The 22,122-nt window shown below is 48.7% G+C and overlaps 1 protein-coding gene across 4 annotated transcripts in view; it reads right to left on the bottom strand.

Annotated features, from left to right (window-relative positions):
- The window catches only part of SLCO2B1 (solute carrier organic anion transporter family member 2B1), a 61,386-nt gene extending 44,179 nt beyond the window's left edge, over positions 1-17,207 (bottom strand). The window contains exon 1 of one of the 4 annotated variants that reach the window (XM_037131507.2): positions 16,802-17,207. In XM_037131507.2, the coding sequence (XP_036987402.2) occupies positions 16,802-16,817 (16 nt within the window). In that variant the 5' untranslated portion in view covers positions 16,818-17,207. Of the gene's footprint in view, positions 1-12,449; positions 12,596-16,801 lie in introns of those variants that run through there. The other 3 variants (XM_037131506.2, XM_037131504.2, XM_037131505.2) reach the window with 3 other exon arrangements.
- Between the last annotated feature and the right edge of the window lie 4,915 nt (positions 17,208-22,122).

The raw sequence follows: 22,122 nt of genomic DNA, 5'->3' as shown, positions 1-22,122 counted from the left end.
TGGAGACTGTCAGGGGCCAGCTTTAACAGGAGGGGAGCAGCTGTGGCACTGAACCTGGGCCAGGCCAGGGCGGCCTGTAAGAATGGAGAAGCAGGGAGCCAGACCCCAAGAAAAAATACCCAGGAAGGCAAACAAGTTTTGTGTCCCAGGTAGGCCAGCTGGTTCCAAGAGCTGGAGCCGCAGCCCCAGAGCTGCCAGGCAGGGGGTCTGTGAGCCCAACAGCTGGTGCATGCTGGCCATTCACACAGGCCACTCCTGTCCATCAGCTGGCAAGTCCCAGTCTGGCTAGCCTTTTAGGAGACATGTCTCTTTGCTCTGTTAGTCAGCCACCTGTCTGCGGCTGCTCAGCGAGCTCGTCAGTCACCCTAAGACCTGGTTTACCGGTTAGTTAGAACCATCTTTCTTCACACCGGCTAAGTCCAGGGCGATAAGGGCCAAGGTTTCAGAGAGTTGTCAGAGAGGGAGAGGCGCCTTTCCCACCTGGAAAGGCTTGGGGACCTGCTTCCTCCATCCCTCCCAGCTGCCAACCGCAAATCCCAGGGGGATGGCAACTCCCCAGGTCCTCAGACCCCCAGGTCTGAACCCCAGCCCCACCTCCACTGGCATGCTGTATGAACCTGGACAAGACCCTTCATTTTTCTGAACCCGTTCCCTCATCTGTAAGGTAAGGATACAGCACCTACCCCAAGGAGAGAAGGCATCCAGGGCGCCCAGCACAGACCTGGCACAACGCAGGCCCCACTGAGGACCACTGCCCTCCCCTCTCCTGATAAATTTCAAGTGCCTCTGGTACTACAAGGCCCAACTGACCCCATTCCCTTCCATGCACACCTGACTCCTCCAGCTTAACACCATCTCCGGATTATCTCTCTCCCTCTCATCCAAGTCCTGGTCACCCATAACACCCAAGGACCTGGACCCCTACCCTCCATGCACATTCACTGTCTTGGGAGGTAACTGTCCAGGATTTGATTTTGCAGCCACAGTCCTGCCTCGGAGCCTTGGACCAGTGGCCCTTTGGCCTCTTCATCCATGATGCGAGGACGATTATCTCCATGTCCCAGTGCAGATATCCACTGGGAACCAGGCCCTTCCACCCCATATTCAGTAGGGGCACTCAAAGCCGGAAACCACTCCTTATGGTCCACATTAACTTGACTTTGATATTGCAGTTTTCATTAGCACGTTTCCTTCTTACTCTTCCCTGATTGGCCAGACCATGCAAATGGCTTAATTGTTTATTACAAGAACTTCCTGAAAGACTGATCAACTTTTCCAGAGAAACCATTAACAGACTGTACCTGCAAATTCTTGGAATCTCTCTTCCCCAAATCCTTACCATTCTGTTTTCACCCACAAATCCCGTACTGTTGGATCACAATTCCCACCCGATCCTAACTGGGCTCCCCTCAACCCCTCCCTGCCCGCACTGAAGGCGCACCTTAGCGCAAACTTCCAGTTCTTGCAAGCACTGACCTTTCCTCCCACTGCGGGATGTGGCCAAGGTGGTTTTGTCCCTCCTCGAGGTAAACAATAGTCCTGTCAAAGGGTTGTGTCGGTAATGTGCAAAGCAGCTGGTAAGTCAACTTTGTTTTCCTCCTAATCATTCAGCGAGCCTTTCTGTCAGCTCTCTGTCTTGCCACAAACATCCCTCCTGCCTCCATACTTGCTGTGTGACAACAAGGGGCACTGTCATTTCTAGAACCTGAGAACTAGAAAAAGTTCAGCCGGAGTGCTGAGAAGGTCAGGGGCTGGGACACCCAGCTCTCTGGCTCCTCTCGCCCTTTAGAGGAAGTGGCCTGGATGAAGGAGCTTGTTGTAAAGGCGACCATAGTCTAGCAACACTGTGTCGGGCCGGGCTGGGCACATTCACCCACCCTCCTAGCAATCCTTTCATGTGGCCGCTAGGACTCCATAATAGAGATGAAGAAACTGAGGCACAGAGAGGGGAGGGGACTTCAGGGTCTCAGGGCTGGTAAATGGAAAAGCCTGGACTGGATCCCAGATCTGTCTGACTCCTGGTCCCCAGCAACAACCACGAGATGGTGGTTGTTGTAATGATGGCCTTAGAACAAATGCAAAAATAATCCCCATGTAGCCACTTCTTATTCCAGCCTGGCATCCCTCCTGTGAAATGTCAAAGGTGGTTGCATGGGGACAGTCTGCCATCCTACTGGTGGGGAACTTGAGAGTTGGAAAGTTTTAGTTTAAAGTAATAATAAGCCTAGTAGTTAATGCATATCAAAAGCTACTGTTTCAGGAACTGAAGGTATGGTCTGCGACTCCAGGAGACTACAAGAGATCGACCTTTGTGCTCCAGAAGAGACCATAAGCAGTCAAGGTGGTATCCAAGCCCCTGTGTTCCAGGGCGAGACGGTCCACTGCCCAGGATGCAGATAAAGAAAACCACTCAGGACATAGGACACAGGACACAGATAAAGAAAATCATTGGTCAGAGGATGAAAGGATGTTATGGAAATTGCCTGACTGTGGCTTTTATCTGATTAACCTCTTTTCTGAATTCCAAATCCTTTACCTACACTTTTTCCCCTTGAATTCCAAACCCCTTACCTGCACTTTTCTTCTCCTTATAAAAAGAGTCAGTTTGAAATAGAATTTAAAACAGTCTGGGTAAAAACCATCATCTTCTCAGATCACCGCCATCTGAATAAAGCACCCATAGAGATTCAATCCCTGTCTCTGCTTACTGGGTCTGATAGGTGACAGGCAGCATGAATGCTGGCTTTTCCAGTTTCACTACCAGCTGGCTTATTTTTTAAGATTTTATTTGTTTATTTTTTTGCCTCTCACACACCCCCAACTGGGGACCTGGCCCACAACCCAGGCATGGGTATGCCCTGACTGGGAATTGAACAAGGGACTTTTTGGTTCACAGGCTGGCACTCAGTCCACTGAGCCACGCCAGCCAGGGCCCACCAGCTGATTCTTCAGCTAATCGGTCAGTCAGTCAGAGCACCGGTCGGTCAATACCCCCTCCTGATGGCCTCAGAGAGCACGGTCAAGGCAAGGCTGGAGAAAGAAGTGTGATGAGAAGGGTGTGGCCCCCAGTCCAAGGGACCTGACGATGGTGGGAGTCCAGGACTCATAACTGAGGCCCAGACTTGCACTTTCAAGAGGGATGTGCTAAGAAATGGGGAATGTTCTCACATCCTGAGGATGGAGGAGGAGATCTTGGACCAAGCAGGGACAAGGCAAGGAAACTGTCTCTCTGGAATGTTCTAGCCTGCCCCTCTGCAGAGAGAGCAAGACCAAGGATCACTTAGACCTGGTATGTCCTTGGGCCAACAATGAGACCTCTCTGAGCCTCTAAAATAGAATAACAGCCTTGCCTCTCATGCCTGTGTGACGGTCACACAGGATAACGCCCTCTGTCAACTCCAAGATGGCTCATAAATAAATGCCAGTTTTGTCTGCCTTTGCCTCAAACTCACCGGGGAGTCTATTTCCAGGTCTGGCCACCAGGCTTCAGAATAGCTTACTTTCCTTCCTGGGGGGACTCAGCGCCAACATTACCCTCTTGCCTCCTTCTGATCCCTGAAGTGACACCAACTACTCTGATGCTTCTCTGCTCCTCTGCTGTTTCTTTACCCTCCCAACCCCATCCCCACAAACTGCATTCCAAGATTTTTTTCTTTCCCTAATAATTTTCCTGTGCAAGATGGCTGAAGAAAACAGTATTAAAATAAAAACATTACCAACTGTATGGGAAAACATATTTGCCAATGATACCTCAGACAAGGGTTTAATCTCCAAAATATATAAAGAACTCACAGAACTCCACTCTAAGAAGACAAGCAACCCAATTAAAGAGTGGGCAAAGGACATGACCAGACATTTCTCCAAGGAGGACATACAGAAGATCCAGAGACACATGAAAAGATGCTCAATATCATTAGCTATCAGAGAGATGCAAATTAAAACCACAATGAGATACCACTTTACATTGGTCAGGATGGCTATCATAAACAAAGCAACAAACAACAAATGTTGGAGAGGTTGTGGAGAAAAGGGGACCCTAGAGCACTGTTGGTGGGACTGCAGACTGGTACAACCACTGTGGAAAACAGTATGGAATTTTCTCAGAAAACTAAAAATGGATCTGCCTTTTGACCCAGCGATTCCACTGCTAGGATTATATCCTAAGAACCCTGAAACACCAATCGAAAAGAACCTATGCACCCCAATGTTCATAGCAGCACACTTTACAATAGCCAAGAGATGGAAGCAACTTAGGTGCCTGTCAGTAAATGAATGGATCAAAAATTTAGGGTACATATACACAATGGAATTCTATGCAACAGAAAGAAAGAAGGAGCTCCTACCCTTTGCAACAGCATGGATGGAAATGGAAAACATTATGCTGAGTGAAATAAGACAGGTGGTAAAAAACAAATACCATATGATCTCACCTTTAACAGGAAGCTAAACAACAAAACAAACAAGCAAGCAAAATATAACCAAAGACACTGAAACAGAGAACAGGCTGACAGGGACCAGAGGAGAGAGGGGAGGGAATTTCAGGGGAAAAAGAGGAAGGATTCACAGGAATTAGTATAAAGGACACATGGACAACAACTAAGGGGGGTGGAAATGGGAGGGAGGTGGGGAGCACTGGAGGGGGGGTTGGCTGGGACGGGAGTAAAAGACAGAAAACTGTACTCGAACGACAATTAAATTTAAAAAAATTTCCTGTGCAAGAAAAGAAAAGGTCCCTCTGCTACACTTGCCACCACACACACTTGCCAGAACCATCAAAGGAACGGTAAGGCAGAGATTACAACTGGGAGACCCTGGCGCATGTGCAGCTGTGTGAGCTGTGCACCATGAGGTAAGGGGCACCCACTGGAGTTATGCAATGCATGGCAGCCCTGTCCAGGGCACGCCTGACTCCTAGACATTGTTTGAAGGCTTGCATAATGCTTGACTTGTTGAGTGTTTTTAAGTCAATTGCCAGAATTTAAAAATCAGGAAATTTCACACAAAACTCCAGATTTGGGTTTTTTTTTGGGGGGGGGAGGAGATTGGCAAATCTGGAAATAATGGGTCCACATTCCCATATGGCAACACTCAGCTGTTCCAAGCTGTTGGGCCTGCACGTGACCATTCGCCCTTTTGGAGTCTCTTTGCGGGAGCCCACCTGGCCTGCTCCAAGGACCCTCTTCACCTCCCTGGAGGATTCCCTGTCTGTGACCCCACAGCAGCACTGGGCCTGGACAGTGTATTGGGCAGGAAGCCAGGGCAGAGTTAACCTTTTACAGAGTGAGGAAACAGAGCCCTGTAGAACCATGATTTGCCCAGGGTCACTATGGCTGGGACAGAGCTGGTCTCTGCTGGTTTAAGAGTGAGAATGTAAATTCTTTCCACACACACTGAAAGTTTCCCAAAGCAGGCTACTGGGGACCCAGAGGCAAGCAGCCCCAGTCCCTGCCCTTAGGAAGCTTGCAGTGTGTGTGGGGGGGTGGGAGGGAGCAGACATCTAACACAGAACCACAATGACATGTGCTCACTGATGTGATGCAAGGAGTTTCAAGACTATGAAAACAGTGTAGAGGCTCTAGCCTAGACTGGAGGGTTCTGGAGGCCTTCTGGAGGAAGGAACATCAGATAAAGGAGCAGAAGTATGAAAGTGCAAAGTCACCCTAGGAAATAAGTAGTCTGGCAAGACTGGGGTCAAGGTGCAGAGGTGAGGCTGGAGTGGCTGGAGGGACCAGGCAGAAGGGATGGGCTTTGTTCTGAACCCAGTGATGAAGCCTGATTGGGCCTCACAGGAAGACTTTGGTGGGTGCCTGTGGGTGGAGAGTGGAGAAGCTAGGCTGAAAGTGGGAACCAAGGAGAAGACAGTGGAGCAAGTGGTCATAAGACTGGGCCAGGGAGTGTCGCATGGAGAGTGATGAATGGATGAACTCCAGTGAGGAGGTGGGATGGACAGGACTTGGTGGAAAAGCAGTTGTGGGGAGTGCAAGAGGGTACAGAGTCCTGGAGGTGGCAAGAGGTGCAGTTTTCCATCTGGAAGAGCCAGCACTGAGGGCCAGAATTGTAGGGTGGTAGTGAGCACAGCCTTAGACATGGTAAGTTTGGGGTGGCACAGAGGCACCCAGAGGGAGAGCCCTATGAGGACATGGGCTCTGGGAGAGTCCACGAGAGAATATAGCCTTGAGCCAGACCTATGGAAGTCTGGGAGGCATGTGTGAAAAAAAGGGTATAGAAGCCACAGGTGGGCAAACCTGCCCAGTGAGCCAGAGGAGCCCCTACCTTGTGCCCCAGCTGAGGAGAGCACAGCAAAAGGAGGAATCATCCTGAAACCTGTTTAAGTGCTAAAGGCAGTGTGGGGGGTGTGCAGTGTCACAAAGGAGCCAAGATATTTCTGGAAAATTCACCAGCCTCCAGCACTAACACACCCACAGCCCAAGCCTGCAAAGAGAATGTTCCCCAAAGCAGATATTGGTCAGTTCATCCCTCACCATGATGTCACATACCTCTCTCTGGAGGTGCTGAGGTGGAAGGAGGCAGCCTCATCATGGCGAACCCCTGCCTGGAGCCCTTCCTACTGCCTGGGTTGCCTGGGTTCCCTCGGTCTGCTGGCCCACCTGCCTAACTTCTGTGGCCCAGACCAACTATCTCTCCATTTGTAAGACCTGCCTTCTAGGCCAGTTCTCTCAGCCCTTCTTTGGGCTGCAGAGCTGGTCATTCCCCTGCATTATTTATGCCCCCTCATTTCTGATTAGACAGTGACCAATCCAAGGGGGCAGAGGCTGTCTTGACCTGTGTCCTATAGGACCATGTCAGGTCCCTGCTGAAACCCTTTAGGTTGGAGACTTTGGATTCAAATATTTGTTTTGCCCGCTGTAGCTATGTGACCTTGAGCAGCTTGTTCAGCCTCTCTATGCTTCACTTCCTTCTCTAGAAGTGAAAGAAACATCTCACATGAAAATGTCCTGCCAAAATAAAGGAAGAAGTAAAGGCTAGTCAAAGTGAACTAAAGAAAAAATATACAGGGAACCAACAGTGAAGAGAAGGGAACTGGGACTCAAATCAATGATTTGCAACAGAAGGAAGAAATAAACATTCAACCAGAATGGAATGAAACAAGAAACAAGAATTCAAAAAATAAAACAAAACAAGGAGAAGCTTAGAAACTTCTGGGAAAACTTTAAACATTCCAACATTTGAATCATAAGGTGCCAGAAGGAAAAGAGCAAAACACTGAAATTTTATTTGAAAAAATAATGAAAGGGAACTTCCCCAATCTGGCAAAGAAAATAGACATGCAAGTCCAGGAAACTCAGAGAATCCCAAAGAAGTTGGACCCAAAGAAGAACACGTCAAAACACAACATAATTAAATCACCCAGGATTAAAGATGAGGAGAGATCTTAAAAGCAGCAAGAGAAAAGGAGACAGTTACAAAGGAGTTCCCATAAGACTATCAACAGATTTCTCAAAAGAAACCTTATAGGAAAGAAGGGGCTGGAAAGAAGTATTCAAAGTCGTGAAAGGCAAGAACCTACATCCAAGATTACTCTATCCAGCAAAGCTATCATTTAGAATGGAAGGGCAAATACAGAGCTTCCCAGAAAAGGTAAAGTTAAAGGAGTTCGTCATCACCAAGCTCTTGTTATATGAAATAGTAAAGGGACTTATCTAAGAAAAAAGAACATCAAAACTATGAACAGTAAAATGTCAACAAACTCACAACTATCAACAACTAAGCCTAAATAAAAACAAAAACTAAGCACACAACTAGAACAGGAACAGAATCACAGAAATGGGGATCACATGGAGGTTATCAGCGGGGAGGAGTGGGAGGAATAGGGAAAAGGTACAGGTGATAAGAAAGCATAAATGGTAGGTACAAAATTGACCTCCCCTGGAGGTTAAGAACAGTATAGGAAATGGAGAAGCCAAAGAACTTACATGTATGATCCATGGACATGAACTAAAGTGGGGGAATGCTGGAGGGAGGCAGGATACAGGGCAGAGGGAGATAAAGGGGAGGGGGAAAATGGGACAACTGTAATAGCATAATCAATTAAATATATTTAATAAGAAAAAAGAAAATGCCCTTCCCAGTTACCCTGCAGTCCTCAACAATGGTCAGCCCCTCCTCCTTCCCACCCCATCCGCAAATCCTAAGTACAGAAGTCTCAGCCTCAAGGAGGTCAAGACCATTGGGAGCCACTCTGTCTCATCTTCCCACCCTTAGTAAACACTGTTTTCTGGACCCTGTAGCTGGTCATTCTCCAAGTTCATTCTGTTTTTTCTACCTCTCAGCTTTTGCACGTGCTATACTCAGCCTGGAGTGTCCTTCTTCCTGGCAAAGCACTTCTCATCTTTCAAGATCTGGCCCATACTAAAAAATGTGATTGTTGAATTGAAGCAAACTGAATGAGGGGGGAAACGTCTGGGGGTGGGAGCTGTGCGGGGAGCCTAGTGTGGGGTGGGGGCTCTGTGGGGGCCGAGTGTGGCAGGCCTGGGCTTCTGGAGGGGGAAGAGTTAACGACAGGAAGGGAGTCTCCAGGGATAGATCTTGGCTGTCATCTTTGGGAAATTCCTCCTCCTAACAGGGCCCTTCTGGGGGGTCAGCTGGGGGGACAATGGCATGCTTGAGGTCCAGCTGTTGCAGGCCTTCCAGTTGTTACTTCTTGAGAGAGATCTGAGAAGGAGCCAAGCGCTTTCTGGTGGTTTCCAAGCCAGGTCAGGGACCCTGCATTGGAACTTTCTGTTCCTGCTTCTGGCCCCAGCTGCCCATCTAAACCTAAGATGACCCTAAAAATAGTGGTGAGGGCTTTGGGGGCAGGTGAGCCCTGAGCCCACAGGGAATTCAGGCCATTTTCCTTGGGCCAAAAACACACACAGGGGGTGAGGTGCAGAGACACATGGGCCCAGGCCACGCTGCCTCCTCCTGCCACTAGTCCCAGCTCATCTCTCCCTGTGCTTACATTGACTCCCTAAGGGCCCATTGCAGCCCACCGCCCTCCATATCATGAGTCTCCAGTCCTCCACTAGAATAGGCTTTCAAAACAGGTCGGAGAGAGGGAAGGGTTGTCACCAAGGGCAGGGGAGCACGGAGAGGAAGGAGGGCAGCTTAGTACTTCCCCAACACCGCCTCTGCCAGCCTGTGCTGAGAGCCAGGGCGTCAGGAATGGATCAAATCAGGCCCTGCCCCCAGGGGGTTCCCAGTCTGCTGAGGTGGGTGGTGGCATTCTCCACAATTTCAAGTATAGTGCTGATGGGGGAACATTTTAGTTTTAAGTAATAATTAATCAGCTGAGTAATGCATGCATGTAAAAAGCTATTATTTCAGGAACTAAAGATATGGCCCACCCTGACTCCAGGAGACCGCAAACAATTCGACCTCTGTGCCCCAGAGGGGACAGCAAACAATCCAGAAGGCATCTGGATTTATGTTCCTCCTTTAAAAAAACGGTTGGCTCAAAAGAAAAATGTAAGATGGTCTTCTAGGGTACATACCCCATCATCTTCTCAGATCGCCAGCCATCTGAATAAAGTGCCCATGAGCATTCAGCTTTGTCTCTGCTCATTGGTTCTGGTGGTGACAAGCAGCATGAGCAACAACTTTTTTGGTTTCAGTGCTTAGGGCTCTGAGCTGCAGATAGACAAGCCCCCCTAACACTGATGGGATACCCAGCCCCGCCCCCTAGCAGGGACCTCTGCTCCACTGCTCCCTCCAGAGACAGAAGACTGGGCTTCTCTGCATAGGAAAGGACCAAATGACCACTCGGCCAACACTGTACTGATGGAGAAAGTGAGTTCCAGAAAGGGACAGAAGCAGACCAGACACTGGATGTCTATCACCCAATGTGGGGCCTAAGCAAGCGCTCCATTTGGTTCACAGCTGCCTGAGATCAGCTGGCACAGCAGGCAAGGCTCAGCCTGGGAGGAAATAACACCCACCACACACATCGCCTGCTCCTCGGTTTCTGGCACCCAGAGAACAGCTTGCTTTGTCTGGAGCCAGAGGCTAAGTGCCCTGTGTGGGTGGAGGCTCACCACTGTGGGGTCTGTGGGAGGGCAGAGGAAACCCCAAGGGCTTTGACACAGAGAGGAAAGGGCTCTGGCGTCAGGCACAGCTGGGTTCTGGCCCCCCAGTCTCCTGCTTGCTTGCAGGGCGACCTTAGGCAAGTCACTTGCCCTCTCTGAGCATCTGTTTCCTCACCCATCAAAAAGGGTGAGAACATGCCCCTGAATTCTTATAAAGCCAGTGTTGCAGAGCTAAAATTTGAACCTAGGGCTGTGGGGTATTTCTTCCCTCGCTCCACCTATCTGCCCTGGACTGGCTCACATTTGAACCCAAAAGAACTGGTGAGAGTAATTAAAATAACACCAGGAACAAAAAAAGGATGAACCACAAGGAAGGGGTCAAAGAGCAAATGGGAGAGGTTGCTGCTAGCTGGGAGAATCAGCCTGGAAGGCTTCCCGGAATAGTTGGCGTGTGGAGGAATGGGAAAACAGGGAACACTTCACCAGAATGGGATGTGGGTGGGGCAGGGGGCACTTCCAGGTAAAGCCGAGCAAAGGTATAAGAGATGGGACAGTAGCTTCTCTTGATCATAGTGGGACCGGCCTTAGGAGATCATTTCCTCCAGCCGCTCCACCACATGGCAAACTGGTGGTGAGGCTTGGCTGAGAGAGCTGGATCTGACCCTGACTCCTCTCTCTATGTCTGCCCCTGGCTGGGAGGGCTGGCACCTCTCCCTCCGGCAGGCTGGACTGAGTCTCTTCTCAGGCTCCAGGTGTGCATCCCCACATACCTCAGAGGGCTCTCAGACAAGAAAGAGAGCCTGGGGGAAGCCTGGCCGCAGCTCAGATTGGGGCTCAGAAAGACAGGCCGGGCGAGGCTTCTGATGGCAGTGTGGACAGACTCTGGGGTGAGCCTCCTGCTGTACATGTGTAGGTGGTGGTGGTGGTGTGTGTATGGGGTGCACAGCTAGAAAATATTCTACAACTGAGCCTTGCAGAGTTCAGAATAGTCAGGGGTGGAGTAGGGCTGGCAGCAGGCAAAGTACAGCCTAAGTCTCTTGTCTCTTCCCAGATCCATAGGATCACCAAGCCCCCCATCCCATAGCTCACCAAGGCTGATTGGGAAATTGGTTTGTCAGTGGCCCATCTTTAGAACAAATCTACCCAAATCTGACCTCATTGTCATCTCTCCTGTGAGGCCCCCCAAGGAAGTATCCATTCCCACCTTTTCTGCCATGTCATGGTCTCCAAGCCATGGTTGCCACATAGCTGGGTCTGCCTGCTGGGCTCACGAAGCCCTACTCAGTCCTCAAAGCCCTAAATGCCACACTCTGGGGAGCAAGTCCAGCCTTGCCTGAGTGGGAGTGAGGCTAATACAGGAGAACACAGAGAACTGGAGGAGGCCGGAGGTGTTTGCTGCAGGGTGTCCAGCCTGGGAGCCACCTTGTCCAAAGACCCTTTATTTCTTCCACCTCCCTCCACCTGCCTAAGAAATGTTCAGATGGGTCCTCTGTTCAGAACCGCCACCCTCTCCACACGGTGCTTCAGTCACTCTCCAGACTTGGCTTCTCAAGGCTTCAGCACATTTCCCCTCTGACCTCCTCCCCAACCCATAGCCAACACACATGTCTCTACAGCCTCTTCCGTGGTGATCTTTCTGATGCTCCGTCTGCAGATTGGTATGTCTGTCCTGTATCCGAGATGTGATACTAAGAAGCTAGGAAAGTTTCTGGGTAAGTGCAATGGGGAAACTGACACACAAAAAATTAAACAAGGCCCAACAGTTGGAGCAACTTATTGCCAACAGATAAATCACAAGACCTTACCTCCCTTAACCAAGGGCACTTGAGAGCAAATGCTTTATACTTCCCCTCCCTAATCAGAGAATATGTAGCTTTGCTTGTCATAAAACCACAGGTGTTATTGGCCATAAACCACAGGTGCCTGGGAAGAGAGAAATGCTAATGCAAATGGAGAGATATACGGAGCAAAGGGAAGAGCTTGGGAAGAGGCTGCAGGACTCCCCTTTCAGCTCCCCTTCTTACTCCCAAGAAAAACAGCACATCTGCGTTCCCCTAGGAACCTCCCCTTCCCAAATTCCCAGGTTATCCCTATATAAACCCAAGGGAAGGTGGACGTTAGGGCTTGTACTCTCCACCTCAGATTGCTGGCGTCTGAGATTAATAAAAGCACAATTATAATCCAATCCCTGCCTCTGCTATTTGACTGAACAGTGACAGACAGGCAGCCCTGGACTCAGTTGCCCTTCAATTTCAATTTCTGGCGATTGCTGCTGGGGCAGCCTCAGGACTCTCTGGGCAGGGGGAGTCCTGGAGGCTGCCTGGACAGGGAAGCCCAGACCCCCAGCCAAGATCTTCAGCAGATGCCCAGCGATTTTGCCAAGGGTAGTCTTTGGTCCCAGGACCCCAGTACTTCCCATCACCTCACCTTTCAGTAACAGACTGGATTTATGCTCAGAAAGCCCATCTGGTTTCCAGCCTTTGGCCATCTGATGGTCCATGGACACAGTCTTGATAAATTCATGTCGAATTGGGCTTTCCGTAACAGACATCTAGCGTCTGCTTTCTCTGGGCAGTCAACGGACTCCACACTGGGTAAGTCCCTGGTGTGCATGACCAGGAGCCCCGCCCTGTCTCTTGGGTCCTTTGGACTCTATGGGTTTCTATGGAAATCAATGGGCACTGCTAGGCGGTATAGTAGGTATGGCTCAGTGACAAGAAAAACCCCAGTTCCCAATGTGGGATTTGGTTGGACCCTTCTGACTTTTGTACATGGATTTTTGGGTATTGTTTGCTTTTCTTGTTGCACACTGCTTTTTCACGCGTCTGTTAGTTTTGTTTCTCTGTTCCTCCACAGGAGGAAGTCAGTTTCTATTTGAGAGCTCTCTCCATGAAAGGTGGTGTGAGATTGGATTCTAAGGCTAGTCCCAGCCCCTCCTTTTAAATAAGTACTCATTTATTTGAACTTTCTCTTCTGCTTCAGATTTTGTTTCTGTTTCTGTTTTGAAAAGGAGCGGCTTGGTCTCGATCCCATCACAGTCCATTAGGTTGCATTTTAGCTGACTTCAACTCCCAGTGGGTCCCTCGAATGCCTCGGGGATTTGTTCTTTCTCCTTATTAAGAAGAAATGTTGGCCCTGGCTCGTGTGACTCAGTGGAATGAGCACTGGCCCACAGACCAAAGGGTGGTCAGTTGATTCCCAGTCGAGGCACATGCCTGGGTTGTGGGCCAGGTCCCCAGCAGGGGAAGCACGAGAGGCAGCCACACACTGATGTTTCTCTCCCTCCTTCCCTTCCCTTCTCTCTAAAAATAAATAAATAAAATCTTTACTAAAAAAAAAACAAATTTTGAACTAATTAGGCCTATTTAATATACTTGAAGTACATGGGAAGCTTTGTCAAAAGAGAAATAATAAGTATGTTCTATTTGTATACACATATTTTTATTATTAAAGTAGGTATTCTAGAGCTACAAAAAACCTCCAAGATTCTACAAAATTCTGATATACTTTCATATGTAATTCTAGTTATCTTAAAATGCTATTTCAGGGAAAGCAAATTCATTTGTTAGTTGCACTATCATCAAATCTGTAACTTTGTCACTTTAAGGGGTGTTTTGGTCATTTGGAGACAGCCATTGTTTTACTCTAATGAATTTGCAAAAATATATTATGTCTTTGAAGAAGTTCATGGAAAGGACTCTGACTTATTTTAAATCACATATTTCTGAGAATAAATGTTCAGATTGTACCTTTGAACTGAATGAAGATCACTAGAGCTGTGTGAAATAACTGAACTTATAGAAATACTTGCAAATAATCAGGATAAACAAAAATTAATTATGGGACATACCAAACTGAAGGTAATTATGGCTTTTATAATTTTTGTTGAAAAATATTGCTAATTTTTAATCTTTTGTTTCTCAGACATAAGAATACATTTTTTCTCAAAGCAATTCGGTAAATTATACTTTCATAAATAATACTGATGCATTTATATTTTTCTCCCAACATGATCCCTCTGGAATTTGGAAACCCTTAATGAGTGAGTACTATTATTTCCATGGCAATATGTTTGTTTGCATATTTGAATTGAATTGAATTGAATTGATTGGTTTGAATCTGATCTCTTCATAATAGGGCATAAAAAGTCAGTTTCCAATTGTGGTTTTATTAGCCAAGTCTTTGTCTGGAATGTCATAATTAAGAGAGACATGCCTGGACTCTGGGTGTCCACAAAAAGCTTTAAGGAATAGATTGACCTTGAAGCTAATGAAAGCCCCTTGGAGAAATGGTCTGGTACCTTATGTATTCAGAAGGTTCATGGAAGTCTTTCCAGGTAAGGAATGAAGGTTGCTTTCCTGAAAGGTGTCAAGGAAAGAGTCTCAAGACATTCTGGGGACCCTGAGAACTTGAGGAACTCACCTAAATCTGTAGGTATTTGTGGATAAAGTCTGAGGGCAACTGATGGCTTGGCTTCTTTGCCCTGAGGGGCAAATTAAAGTTCAGTCTCAAAATTCCTTGTAACATTCCAGCAAAGCAGATTTAAGAAAGCCTACATGATCAATTGCTATCCTTGTGTTTATGCAGACGATCAGGCCAAATTGAAATCAGACTTAATGCTGTCTCTTTAATGAAATATAAGGATAATTTAAGGGGAAACACTGTAGTCAATAAAATCTATAATATACAGTTATAAGTATTAGATTTTAGTTTTATTCTTCACCTACGGACTGAATTGGATCCTGAAATTTTTTAGTTTTTTTGCAAACTAATGTTTCATTTTTCTTTCATCCTTTGATTTGGAATTGCTGAGAACTATTGATACAGTGTCAACCATACAGAATTTACCTGAGAACCTGATGATATCACCAGAGACATTTAAACTCTTATCTGTAGATTGTCACTGCTTAATTTTATTCCAGCAAAAGCCTTGCATTTGGAAGTCTTCTCACTGAAGACTCAGAAACTAGTTTATGGTTTGCTGTGTTCATTAACCTTTGTGTTCCTTCTGTTTTCACAGAGTGTATACAATGACCTCTTTTAGACGGTTGCTTGTTTACACAGTACAACCCCCACTTTAGAAGCCCTGTTCTGCATCGCCACCTCCTGAAATGAGACTCAGTAGTTTGACTGAATGGATTTGTTGTCAGGACTAGATGATTGAATTGGATAAAACAATTCCATATCCAGATGATGATGCTTCAGGGGTCCCAGCCTATCCCTTCTTTGGAAGAATCAGCTCACAGCCTTTCTGTTCCAGTCTCAGGTCCCAGTCCCTTGTCCCCTGTAGATCAGGCAGCAAGAAACTTCCATATCCTGTGCAGGCAGGGACCATAACCCTTGTCAACAGGAAGCTTTACTGATAGTAGGATCTCCTCCCTCACACTGAACTCACTGGGTTGGGCATTGTCCTACAAACCAAAAGTTCTCCAGGTCCCCAGGTGAAGCATGTGTGAGAGGTAACCAATCAATGTTTCTGTCACACATCAATGTTTCTCTCTCTCTCTTTCTCTCTCCTTTTCCCTTTCTCTAAAAAATAAATTAATAAATAATCTAAAAAAAGAGAGAATCTCTTCCCTCATCACCCCTAAAAACTTTTAGGGATGGAAGTCTCTAAGGAGGGAATAAGACAGGGTAGTAAGAAACTAGGAAAATTCCTGAGCAAGTGGAATAGGGAAACTGAGACAAGAAAATTAAACAAGGCCAAACTATTTGAGCAACTTACAGCCAGCTGGTGAATCTCAAGACCTTATCTCTCCTAACCAAGGACACGAGAGCAAACGGTTTATAGCTCTCCTCCCTAACCAGAGAATACATAGGTTTTTCTGTCCATAAACCACAGGCGCCTGGGGAGAGAGAAATGCTAATGCAAGTGAAGAGATATCACAGAGCAAAGGGAAGAGACTCCAGGACTCCCCTGTCACCTCCCCCTTCCCTTACTCCCAAGAGACAGCACATCTGCCCTCCCTAGGAATTTCCTCCTCCTAAGTTCCTACCTTTCCCCTATATAAACTTGCTTTTGAAAGCTTAAGGGGAGGTACATATTAGGGCTTTTTCTTGCCACCTTCTCAGATTGCTGGTGTCTTATATTAGTAAAAGCACAATTATAATCCAATCCCTGCCTCTGCTGTTTGGCTGAGCAGTGACAGGCATCACAGGCACAGGACTTGGTTGTGCTCTGGTTTCCTATCTGTCTCTTTCTGGTTCTCTTTCACTGTGTGGGCTCCTCTTTACCTCCCATGGTCTTTTCTGCAGCCCTCTCTCCGGGGCTGGTCTCTGCATGCTTCCAGGTCCCTGCATGTTCTTGCAAACACCTGCTGATCTTTGTCTTCTCCCTCTGTCTCTGTCCTTCTGTCTTGGCCTTGATCTGACTCTGTATAACTCTGAACTTGCTCCATCTATGACTACACTTCTCTCTACCTCTGTTTTTCTCTGCTGTGTTTGTCTCTACTTTTGTCTGCTTCAGAGAGGGGTTCAGCAACGTGTTCAGGGGGTTGCCTTTCCATTGCCCTGTTGGTCGCTCTGTCTCATCAGGGAGGTTTGGCTGAGTTCCCCGCCTCCAGCTGAGTAAACAGCATCCCTTCCTGCCTGTCCGGCAATTCATTTATTTTGACACACTCTCACTAGGTTTAGCCATGTGCAGAGCTCTGTGTAAGGAATCATGAGCTCTCACCTCACCCCAGCACACCCATTTTGGTTCAACAGCCACACACGCCACATTGAGAATGTGGTCCCCAGGCTCCCTCCCAATGCCCCTTCCTTACTTTGTCCAGACTTACCTATCCTGGGTCCCATGACTGCTGTGGTGCAGAGTTCCAGCCCCTATTTCAATCCCAGGACCGGAGCTTTGGAGGAAAGAGGGAATGATCCCTTACCAGGGACTCCCAGAGACAGCAGCCTCAAGTCACAACAGGGATGCGCTAACAGGAGGACCAGGTACTGCGCCGATGTTTCTTGGACCACACTACACAGCAGCTCTTCCACGTATGGGTTAGGAAGTCTTGCTCAAACTTGACCCCACTCTCCAAGTGCCTGTCTACATATATCACTGTTTTTTTCTGTCTTTCTCTGCCCTAGTTCCCTATCTGTACCCTGACTCACTAACTCAAAATCTGTCTTTCTCTGTCTCTCTCTCAGTTCCTCTGATTCCTGGCTGGAGCAGCTCAGAGTTGGTTTTGTTTGGAGGCTGGCTTTGTATAGATCCAGCCCCGCTGATGGGAGGAGGCTGCTAGCACCTCCCTTGGTTACTCTACTCTGTTAGCAGTGAAGAGGTGGGGCCAAAGGGAATGTCTCCAAATCCTGGGGTCATTCAGTCCTGATTCTTCTCCCTTCACTGTGCTCCCATTCTCTGTCTGAGCCCCTGATCCACCATGCTTTTGTCTTCCTCACTGAATTTCTGTTATTGCCCATGAGCCCCATACAGAGCCTCTGTTCCCCCACTGTCCTCCTTCACTGAACCCCTGTCCTCCTCCAGACCTTGTTCCCTCTCACTGAACCCCCATCTCATCTCTGAGCTCCAAGGATTTAGAGCAGGGAGGGATTCTGTCCACTGGGAATCACAACAGCCAGCCCACCTGGTAGGGACTCAACGGTAGCCATTCCCTAAAGCATGGCCATCTAGATGGGGCAGAATGGGGCAGGGCACAGAAGGGCAAATATGAAATCTCCAGAGTTTCCTGGACTGAAGCTGAGGATGGTGGCCTTGGAGCCAGACAGACCTGAGTCCCATTTCAGCCCTGTCCTTTGCTGGCCGAGAAGCCTTAGGCAAGTCCCTGCATTTTTCTGAGCATCAGTTCTCTCATCTATAAAGAAGGGACAATATTTCTCTCTTGCAGTGCTGCCGTGAAAGTCTAGTGAGCAAGAAGGAAGCCAAGTCTGAGTGTCTGGAGCTCAGAGAAGGGAGCAGCAGAGGGAATTCAGAACAGAGCAGAAACAGAGAAAGCAAACCCGGGTTGCCTATTCGCGCTTACTCAGCACTTCCACACATGCAGCCCCACCGGGCCCTCCTATTGAACTGTAGGCCAGGAGTTTATTTTCTCATGTTACAGATGAGATACTGAGTCTCCTGATCTGGGCAGAGGTCACCAAGCTAGTGCTTGAACCTGATCCAGGTCCAGGAATAGGATCTTTGCATGAAACAAGAAGGTGGGTTTAGAGCCCAACCATTTCTGATGATTGAGAAACATCGTCAGTGCCATTTGTCTCTTAGTGGCTGTATGAGGATGTCAAGAGGAAGTAGGAGTATTTAAAATAATTATAGATTGACTGGCACATAGAAGGCACTCAGTATATACTTATTTTGTGAATGAGTCTTTGAGAAACCAGAAATGTGAGCACATGACCACTGCACTGCAGAAGAGCAATGGTTGGGTTAATAGAAAGACCAAACCCTGTTCCTGCCTGAGCACACCTGTCTCTAAATCCTCCAGACCAGAGGCAGCACTGTGAGTCCCCACCAAGACTACGGAGGTGCAGCCTCCCAGATTCCAAACTAAAGGTGAACAGTGGAGAGGAAAGTTCCCTTTAAATTTTCTGGAAGTCCAGTGGCCCCTACCTTGGCCCTGGGGGATGAAGAAATTATACACATGGATTGGTCTGGGTATGTGCTGAGATTAGCTTGCCTGGTGAAGTTCAAATTCTCAATGCATAGCACCCACAGGGCACAGAAGATATAGGACCTGTCTTCACTTATCTCCTCAGCTTCCCCTGGCCGACACAGCTGACCCAAAAATATTCCTGAACTTGTTTGTGGATTTGGAGCAAGGATCAGGTACCCAGGCACCTCTGGGAGTTAGGCTAACAGACCGTTGGTTGGCTTGTGGGCCAATCCTGCCGTGAGGTGCCACTGCAGTTGGCACAGGCTGAGGTTTGACCAACCTGTTTGCACCCCAGCTTTGCCATTTGCCAGTGTGGCGTTTGCTGAGCCTTGTGCCTTCGCAGAACCTCATGACATGTGTGTATCACAATACCATCTGCAGATTCCCCAGTTTGCAAACTTGATGCCATTTTTGAATCTGGTGTTGTTGGCAAAGCCTGGCACAGTTTGCAGATTCCAGGGCTCTGTGATGTTCTCACAGTCCTGCGTCCTCATGCTGAACCTGAGTCTGTTTGTGAAACCTCAGATGGTTTGCAGAACCCAAGCCCTTCCCCCTCTTCACATCAGCCCACATAAGGAAATTCCGTTTTGCAAACCAGGCAAAATAGGAGAATTTATTTTAAAGAACAATCTAAGTTTGGGTACACAGGAAGAATCCTGGGCTCCAGACTCGAGACCTCAGTTCTGGTCCCAGCTCTGTCACTACCTTGCAGCGGGACTTGGAGCAAGTCCTTTCTCCTCTCTGGGTCTCAGTCTTCTCATTTGTTCAGTGGAGATTGTGAGGTCAAACTCCCACCTTCTGGCCTGTTATAAGGATCACTCTGAGGATGCCCAGTAGATGGGGGCTGGGGGACGAAGAGAAGGGTGAGTAGCCAGAAGCTCCTTCCTGAAAAAGGTTTCAAACTGCCACCTCAGCACCTTTGCTCCCACTTCCCCTAGCCTGGCGGCTGGCAAGCGGATATCTATAAATGAGCCCTCATCCTGGCAGACAAGCAAGAGGCTCAGTCAGAGCCCCGGCCTTCTGCACCCCCAGATGCTTCCTTGGGGTTCAGGCCCCAAGCTGTGCAGTCATGCCCCCATGTGTGGCTCTTTAAGGTAATGTCATAGTTATTTCACCCACGAGGACTCTGACAGTCAGAGAGGCCACGGGACTTGCCCGGGGCTACCTGTCAGGTGTATAGCAGAGGTTGGAATCTGAGCTAAGGAGAGTGAGGATGATGCATGACATTCAGAAGGTCAGAGCAGGAAGGAACTTGAAGTTCATTTAATTCAACTGGCCCCTTTTTCGGACTGGGAGACTGAGGCCTGAGGAGAGGCAGGCTCTGCTGTGTGTGTCATGACTGTGTTTCCTTAGGTTTCGGTTTCCTCTCTGGTAGATGAGAAACAGACCTCATCCTGGCAAAATTTCAGGACTTTCCCCCTCTTTATTGGCATGCCTCTGGATCAGAACCCAGGAGATTTCCCAACCCTGTGAGGAGCTCAGGTTGGCAGGTGCATGGGTGGCCCCTCAGCCCCACCACCTTGGCTCAGCGCCCCAGCCCTGCATGGCTCATGCCGTGTGCTCTGTCTACAGCTCAAACCCCTCCTGAAGGTTCCTCCACAGGAAGCCTTTTTTTGCCCCAACAGCAGCCTTCCCCTGGGTCCAGCTGCCTCCACTAGCCACCAGCCTCTTGTCCCAGCCCAGAGAGAATGCGTACCATGTTAGAATTTCTGCACCCCTCTCTGAAAGTGGCAGCCCTATGCCTCATAGAGAGCATGAGCTTGGGCATCAGACAGCTCAATCCTAACGCAGCAAGAAGATCTGTGGGACTCAGTTTCTCCACCTGTAAGATGACAGGGGACCTCCTGGCAGAGCTGCACTAAATCCCACCACCTGGCCCTGTCTTCAACTGGGCATGTGCACGGCTTCTCTCTTCCAGGCAACTGCAAACTCCTCCGAGGCCTGGCTGGGTGACCTGGGGCTGGTTACTAGCCCTTTCTGATCCTCAGTACCCTTGTCTATGAAATGCCTTCCCAGGGCTGTCAGCAGGCTCCGATGAGCTGATGAATGGATTAGTCCTTGCTAAGTTCTGAGGGCTGAGCAGATACAACCCATTATTAATATGGTGGTGATGGTAATGGCGATGACTTGTAATTCTGGAGGCACGGCATGAGGGAGAAGTAAATCAGGGATGCGCTAGGTTGGTCTGACCTAACTGACAACCCCACGGGAATAAATCACAGGGACAGGCCCCCTGAGGCGGGAGGGAGCTCAAGGGCAAGGCTGGGGTTCAGCAGGCAGGTGGGGTGTTAGCAGGCCATTGTTAGCAGCCGCTGTCCTGTGGGTGCTATGGGGCTGGGCCCTTTAACTGGGTCCTGACTGGGCATGGGCTGGCCTGTGGCCCCCAGCCCCAGCTCTGCCACCAACACACACCTGGCATTGGCCAGGTTCCATTTCTGGCCCAGTCCTCAGTTTTCTTATTATAAAGCGGTTGGGGGGCAGGGGATAAAGGAGACATCTCATTCTGCTCCATCCCTGCCCTGTGAGATATCGGATGCACCATGGCTTTGTGAAGTGTCAACTGTGGGACATGAGGGATTGCAGGTATGAATAATTAGGCTCCTGGGAGGGGATGCTGGGAGGCCCAAAGAGGAGACCGAGAGCAAGCATTTGCCCCTGGCTTCTGGTGAGGAAGAGCCCCAACCACCCAAAAACTTTGCAACACTGCCCCCTGGGGGCCAGAGGAGAGCTCTGCGCCCCAGGCTTTTTCTGCAAGGTGACACACAGGGAAAGGGGGCTGGAAGGACTATGTTGTCAGAGGACGCTATAATGGATAGGCTAGAAGAAGCCCTGTGAGGACAGGTGCTGCCTGCTTCTCCCTCTCCCTGCCCACCCCACGCAGAGTATTCCACTTCACAAGTCTCTCAAGCAGGCCCACTTCTTCTCACTGCCGTTGCCACCCTGGTCTCCCCTCAGCAGCCCTGGCTTGGCTGTGGCCCACCACCTCCTCGCCTCCCATCTCACCCTCCAGCCCATCTTCCTGGGAACCAGAAGAAACTTTCTGACCCCTAAATCTGACCATGCCCTTCAACCTTGAGTACAGCCGTGTCCTGCCCCTGACTGCAGCCCTCAGGATAAGCCCATCTTCCTCAGCCTGGTAGTGGGTGCCCTGGTCTCTCTGCCTGCCTTCTGCCAGTTTAGCATCTTCACTTGCAAGTGAGATGAAATAGTGAGTGGTCAAGAACAAGACTTTGGGGTAGGACCTTGTGTGTGTAACTCCTGGCTTCTCTGCCTGGGAGCTACGCTACTTGGTTCTTTGTAGGTTTTGTTGTGGTGGCAAATAACCATAACACCAAAGCCACCATTTTAACATTTCAAGGGGACACAGGTCAGTCATGCTCAGTGCATTCACGCTGTTGTGCAGCCATCCCACCATCCCTCTCCAGACCTCGTTCGTCTTCCCAAACTGAAAGCTTAATTCATGTCTCTGTCTTCTTTCTCATCTGGACGACAGGGCTAATAAA

The sequence above is a fragment of the Artibeus jamaicensis genome, unplaced genomic scaffold (assembly GCF_021234435.1).
Source record: "Artibeus jamaicensis isolate MK-2021 breed Jamaican fruit bat unplaced genomic scaffold, CSHL_Jam_final contig_64, whole genome shotgun sequence".
NCBI lineage: Eukaryota > Metazoa > Chordata > Mammalia > Chiroptera > Phyllostomidae > Artibeus > Artibeus jamaicensis.
The sequence above is the reverse complement of the archived record's forward strand: the minus strand, read 5'-3'. Positions and strand labels throughout refer to the sequence as shown.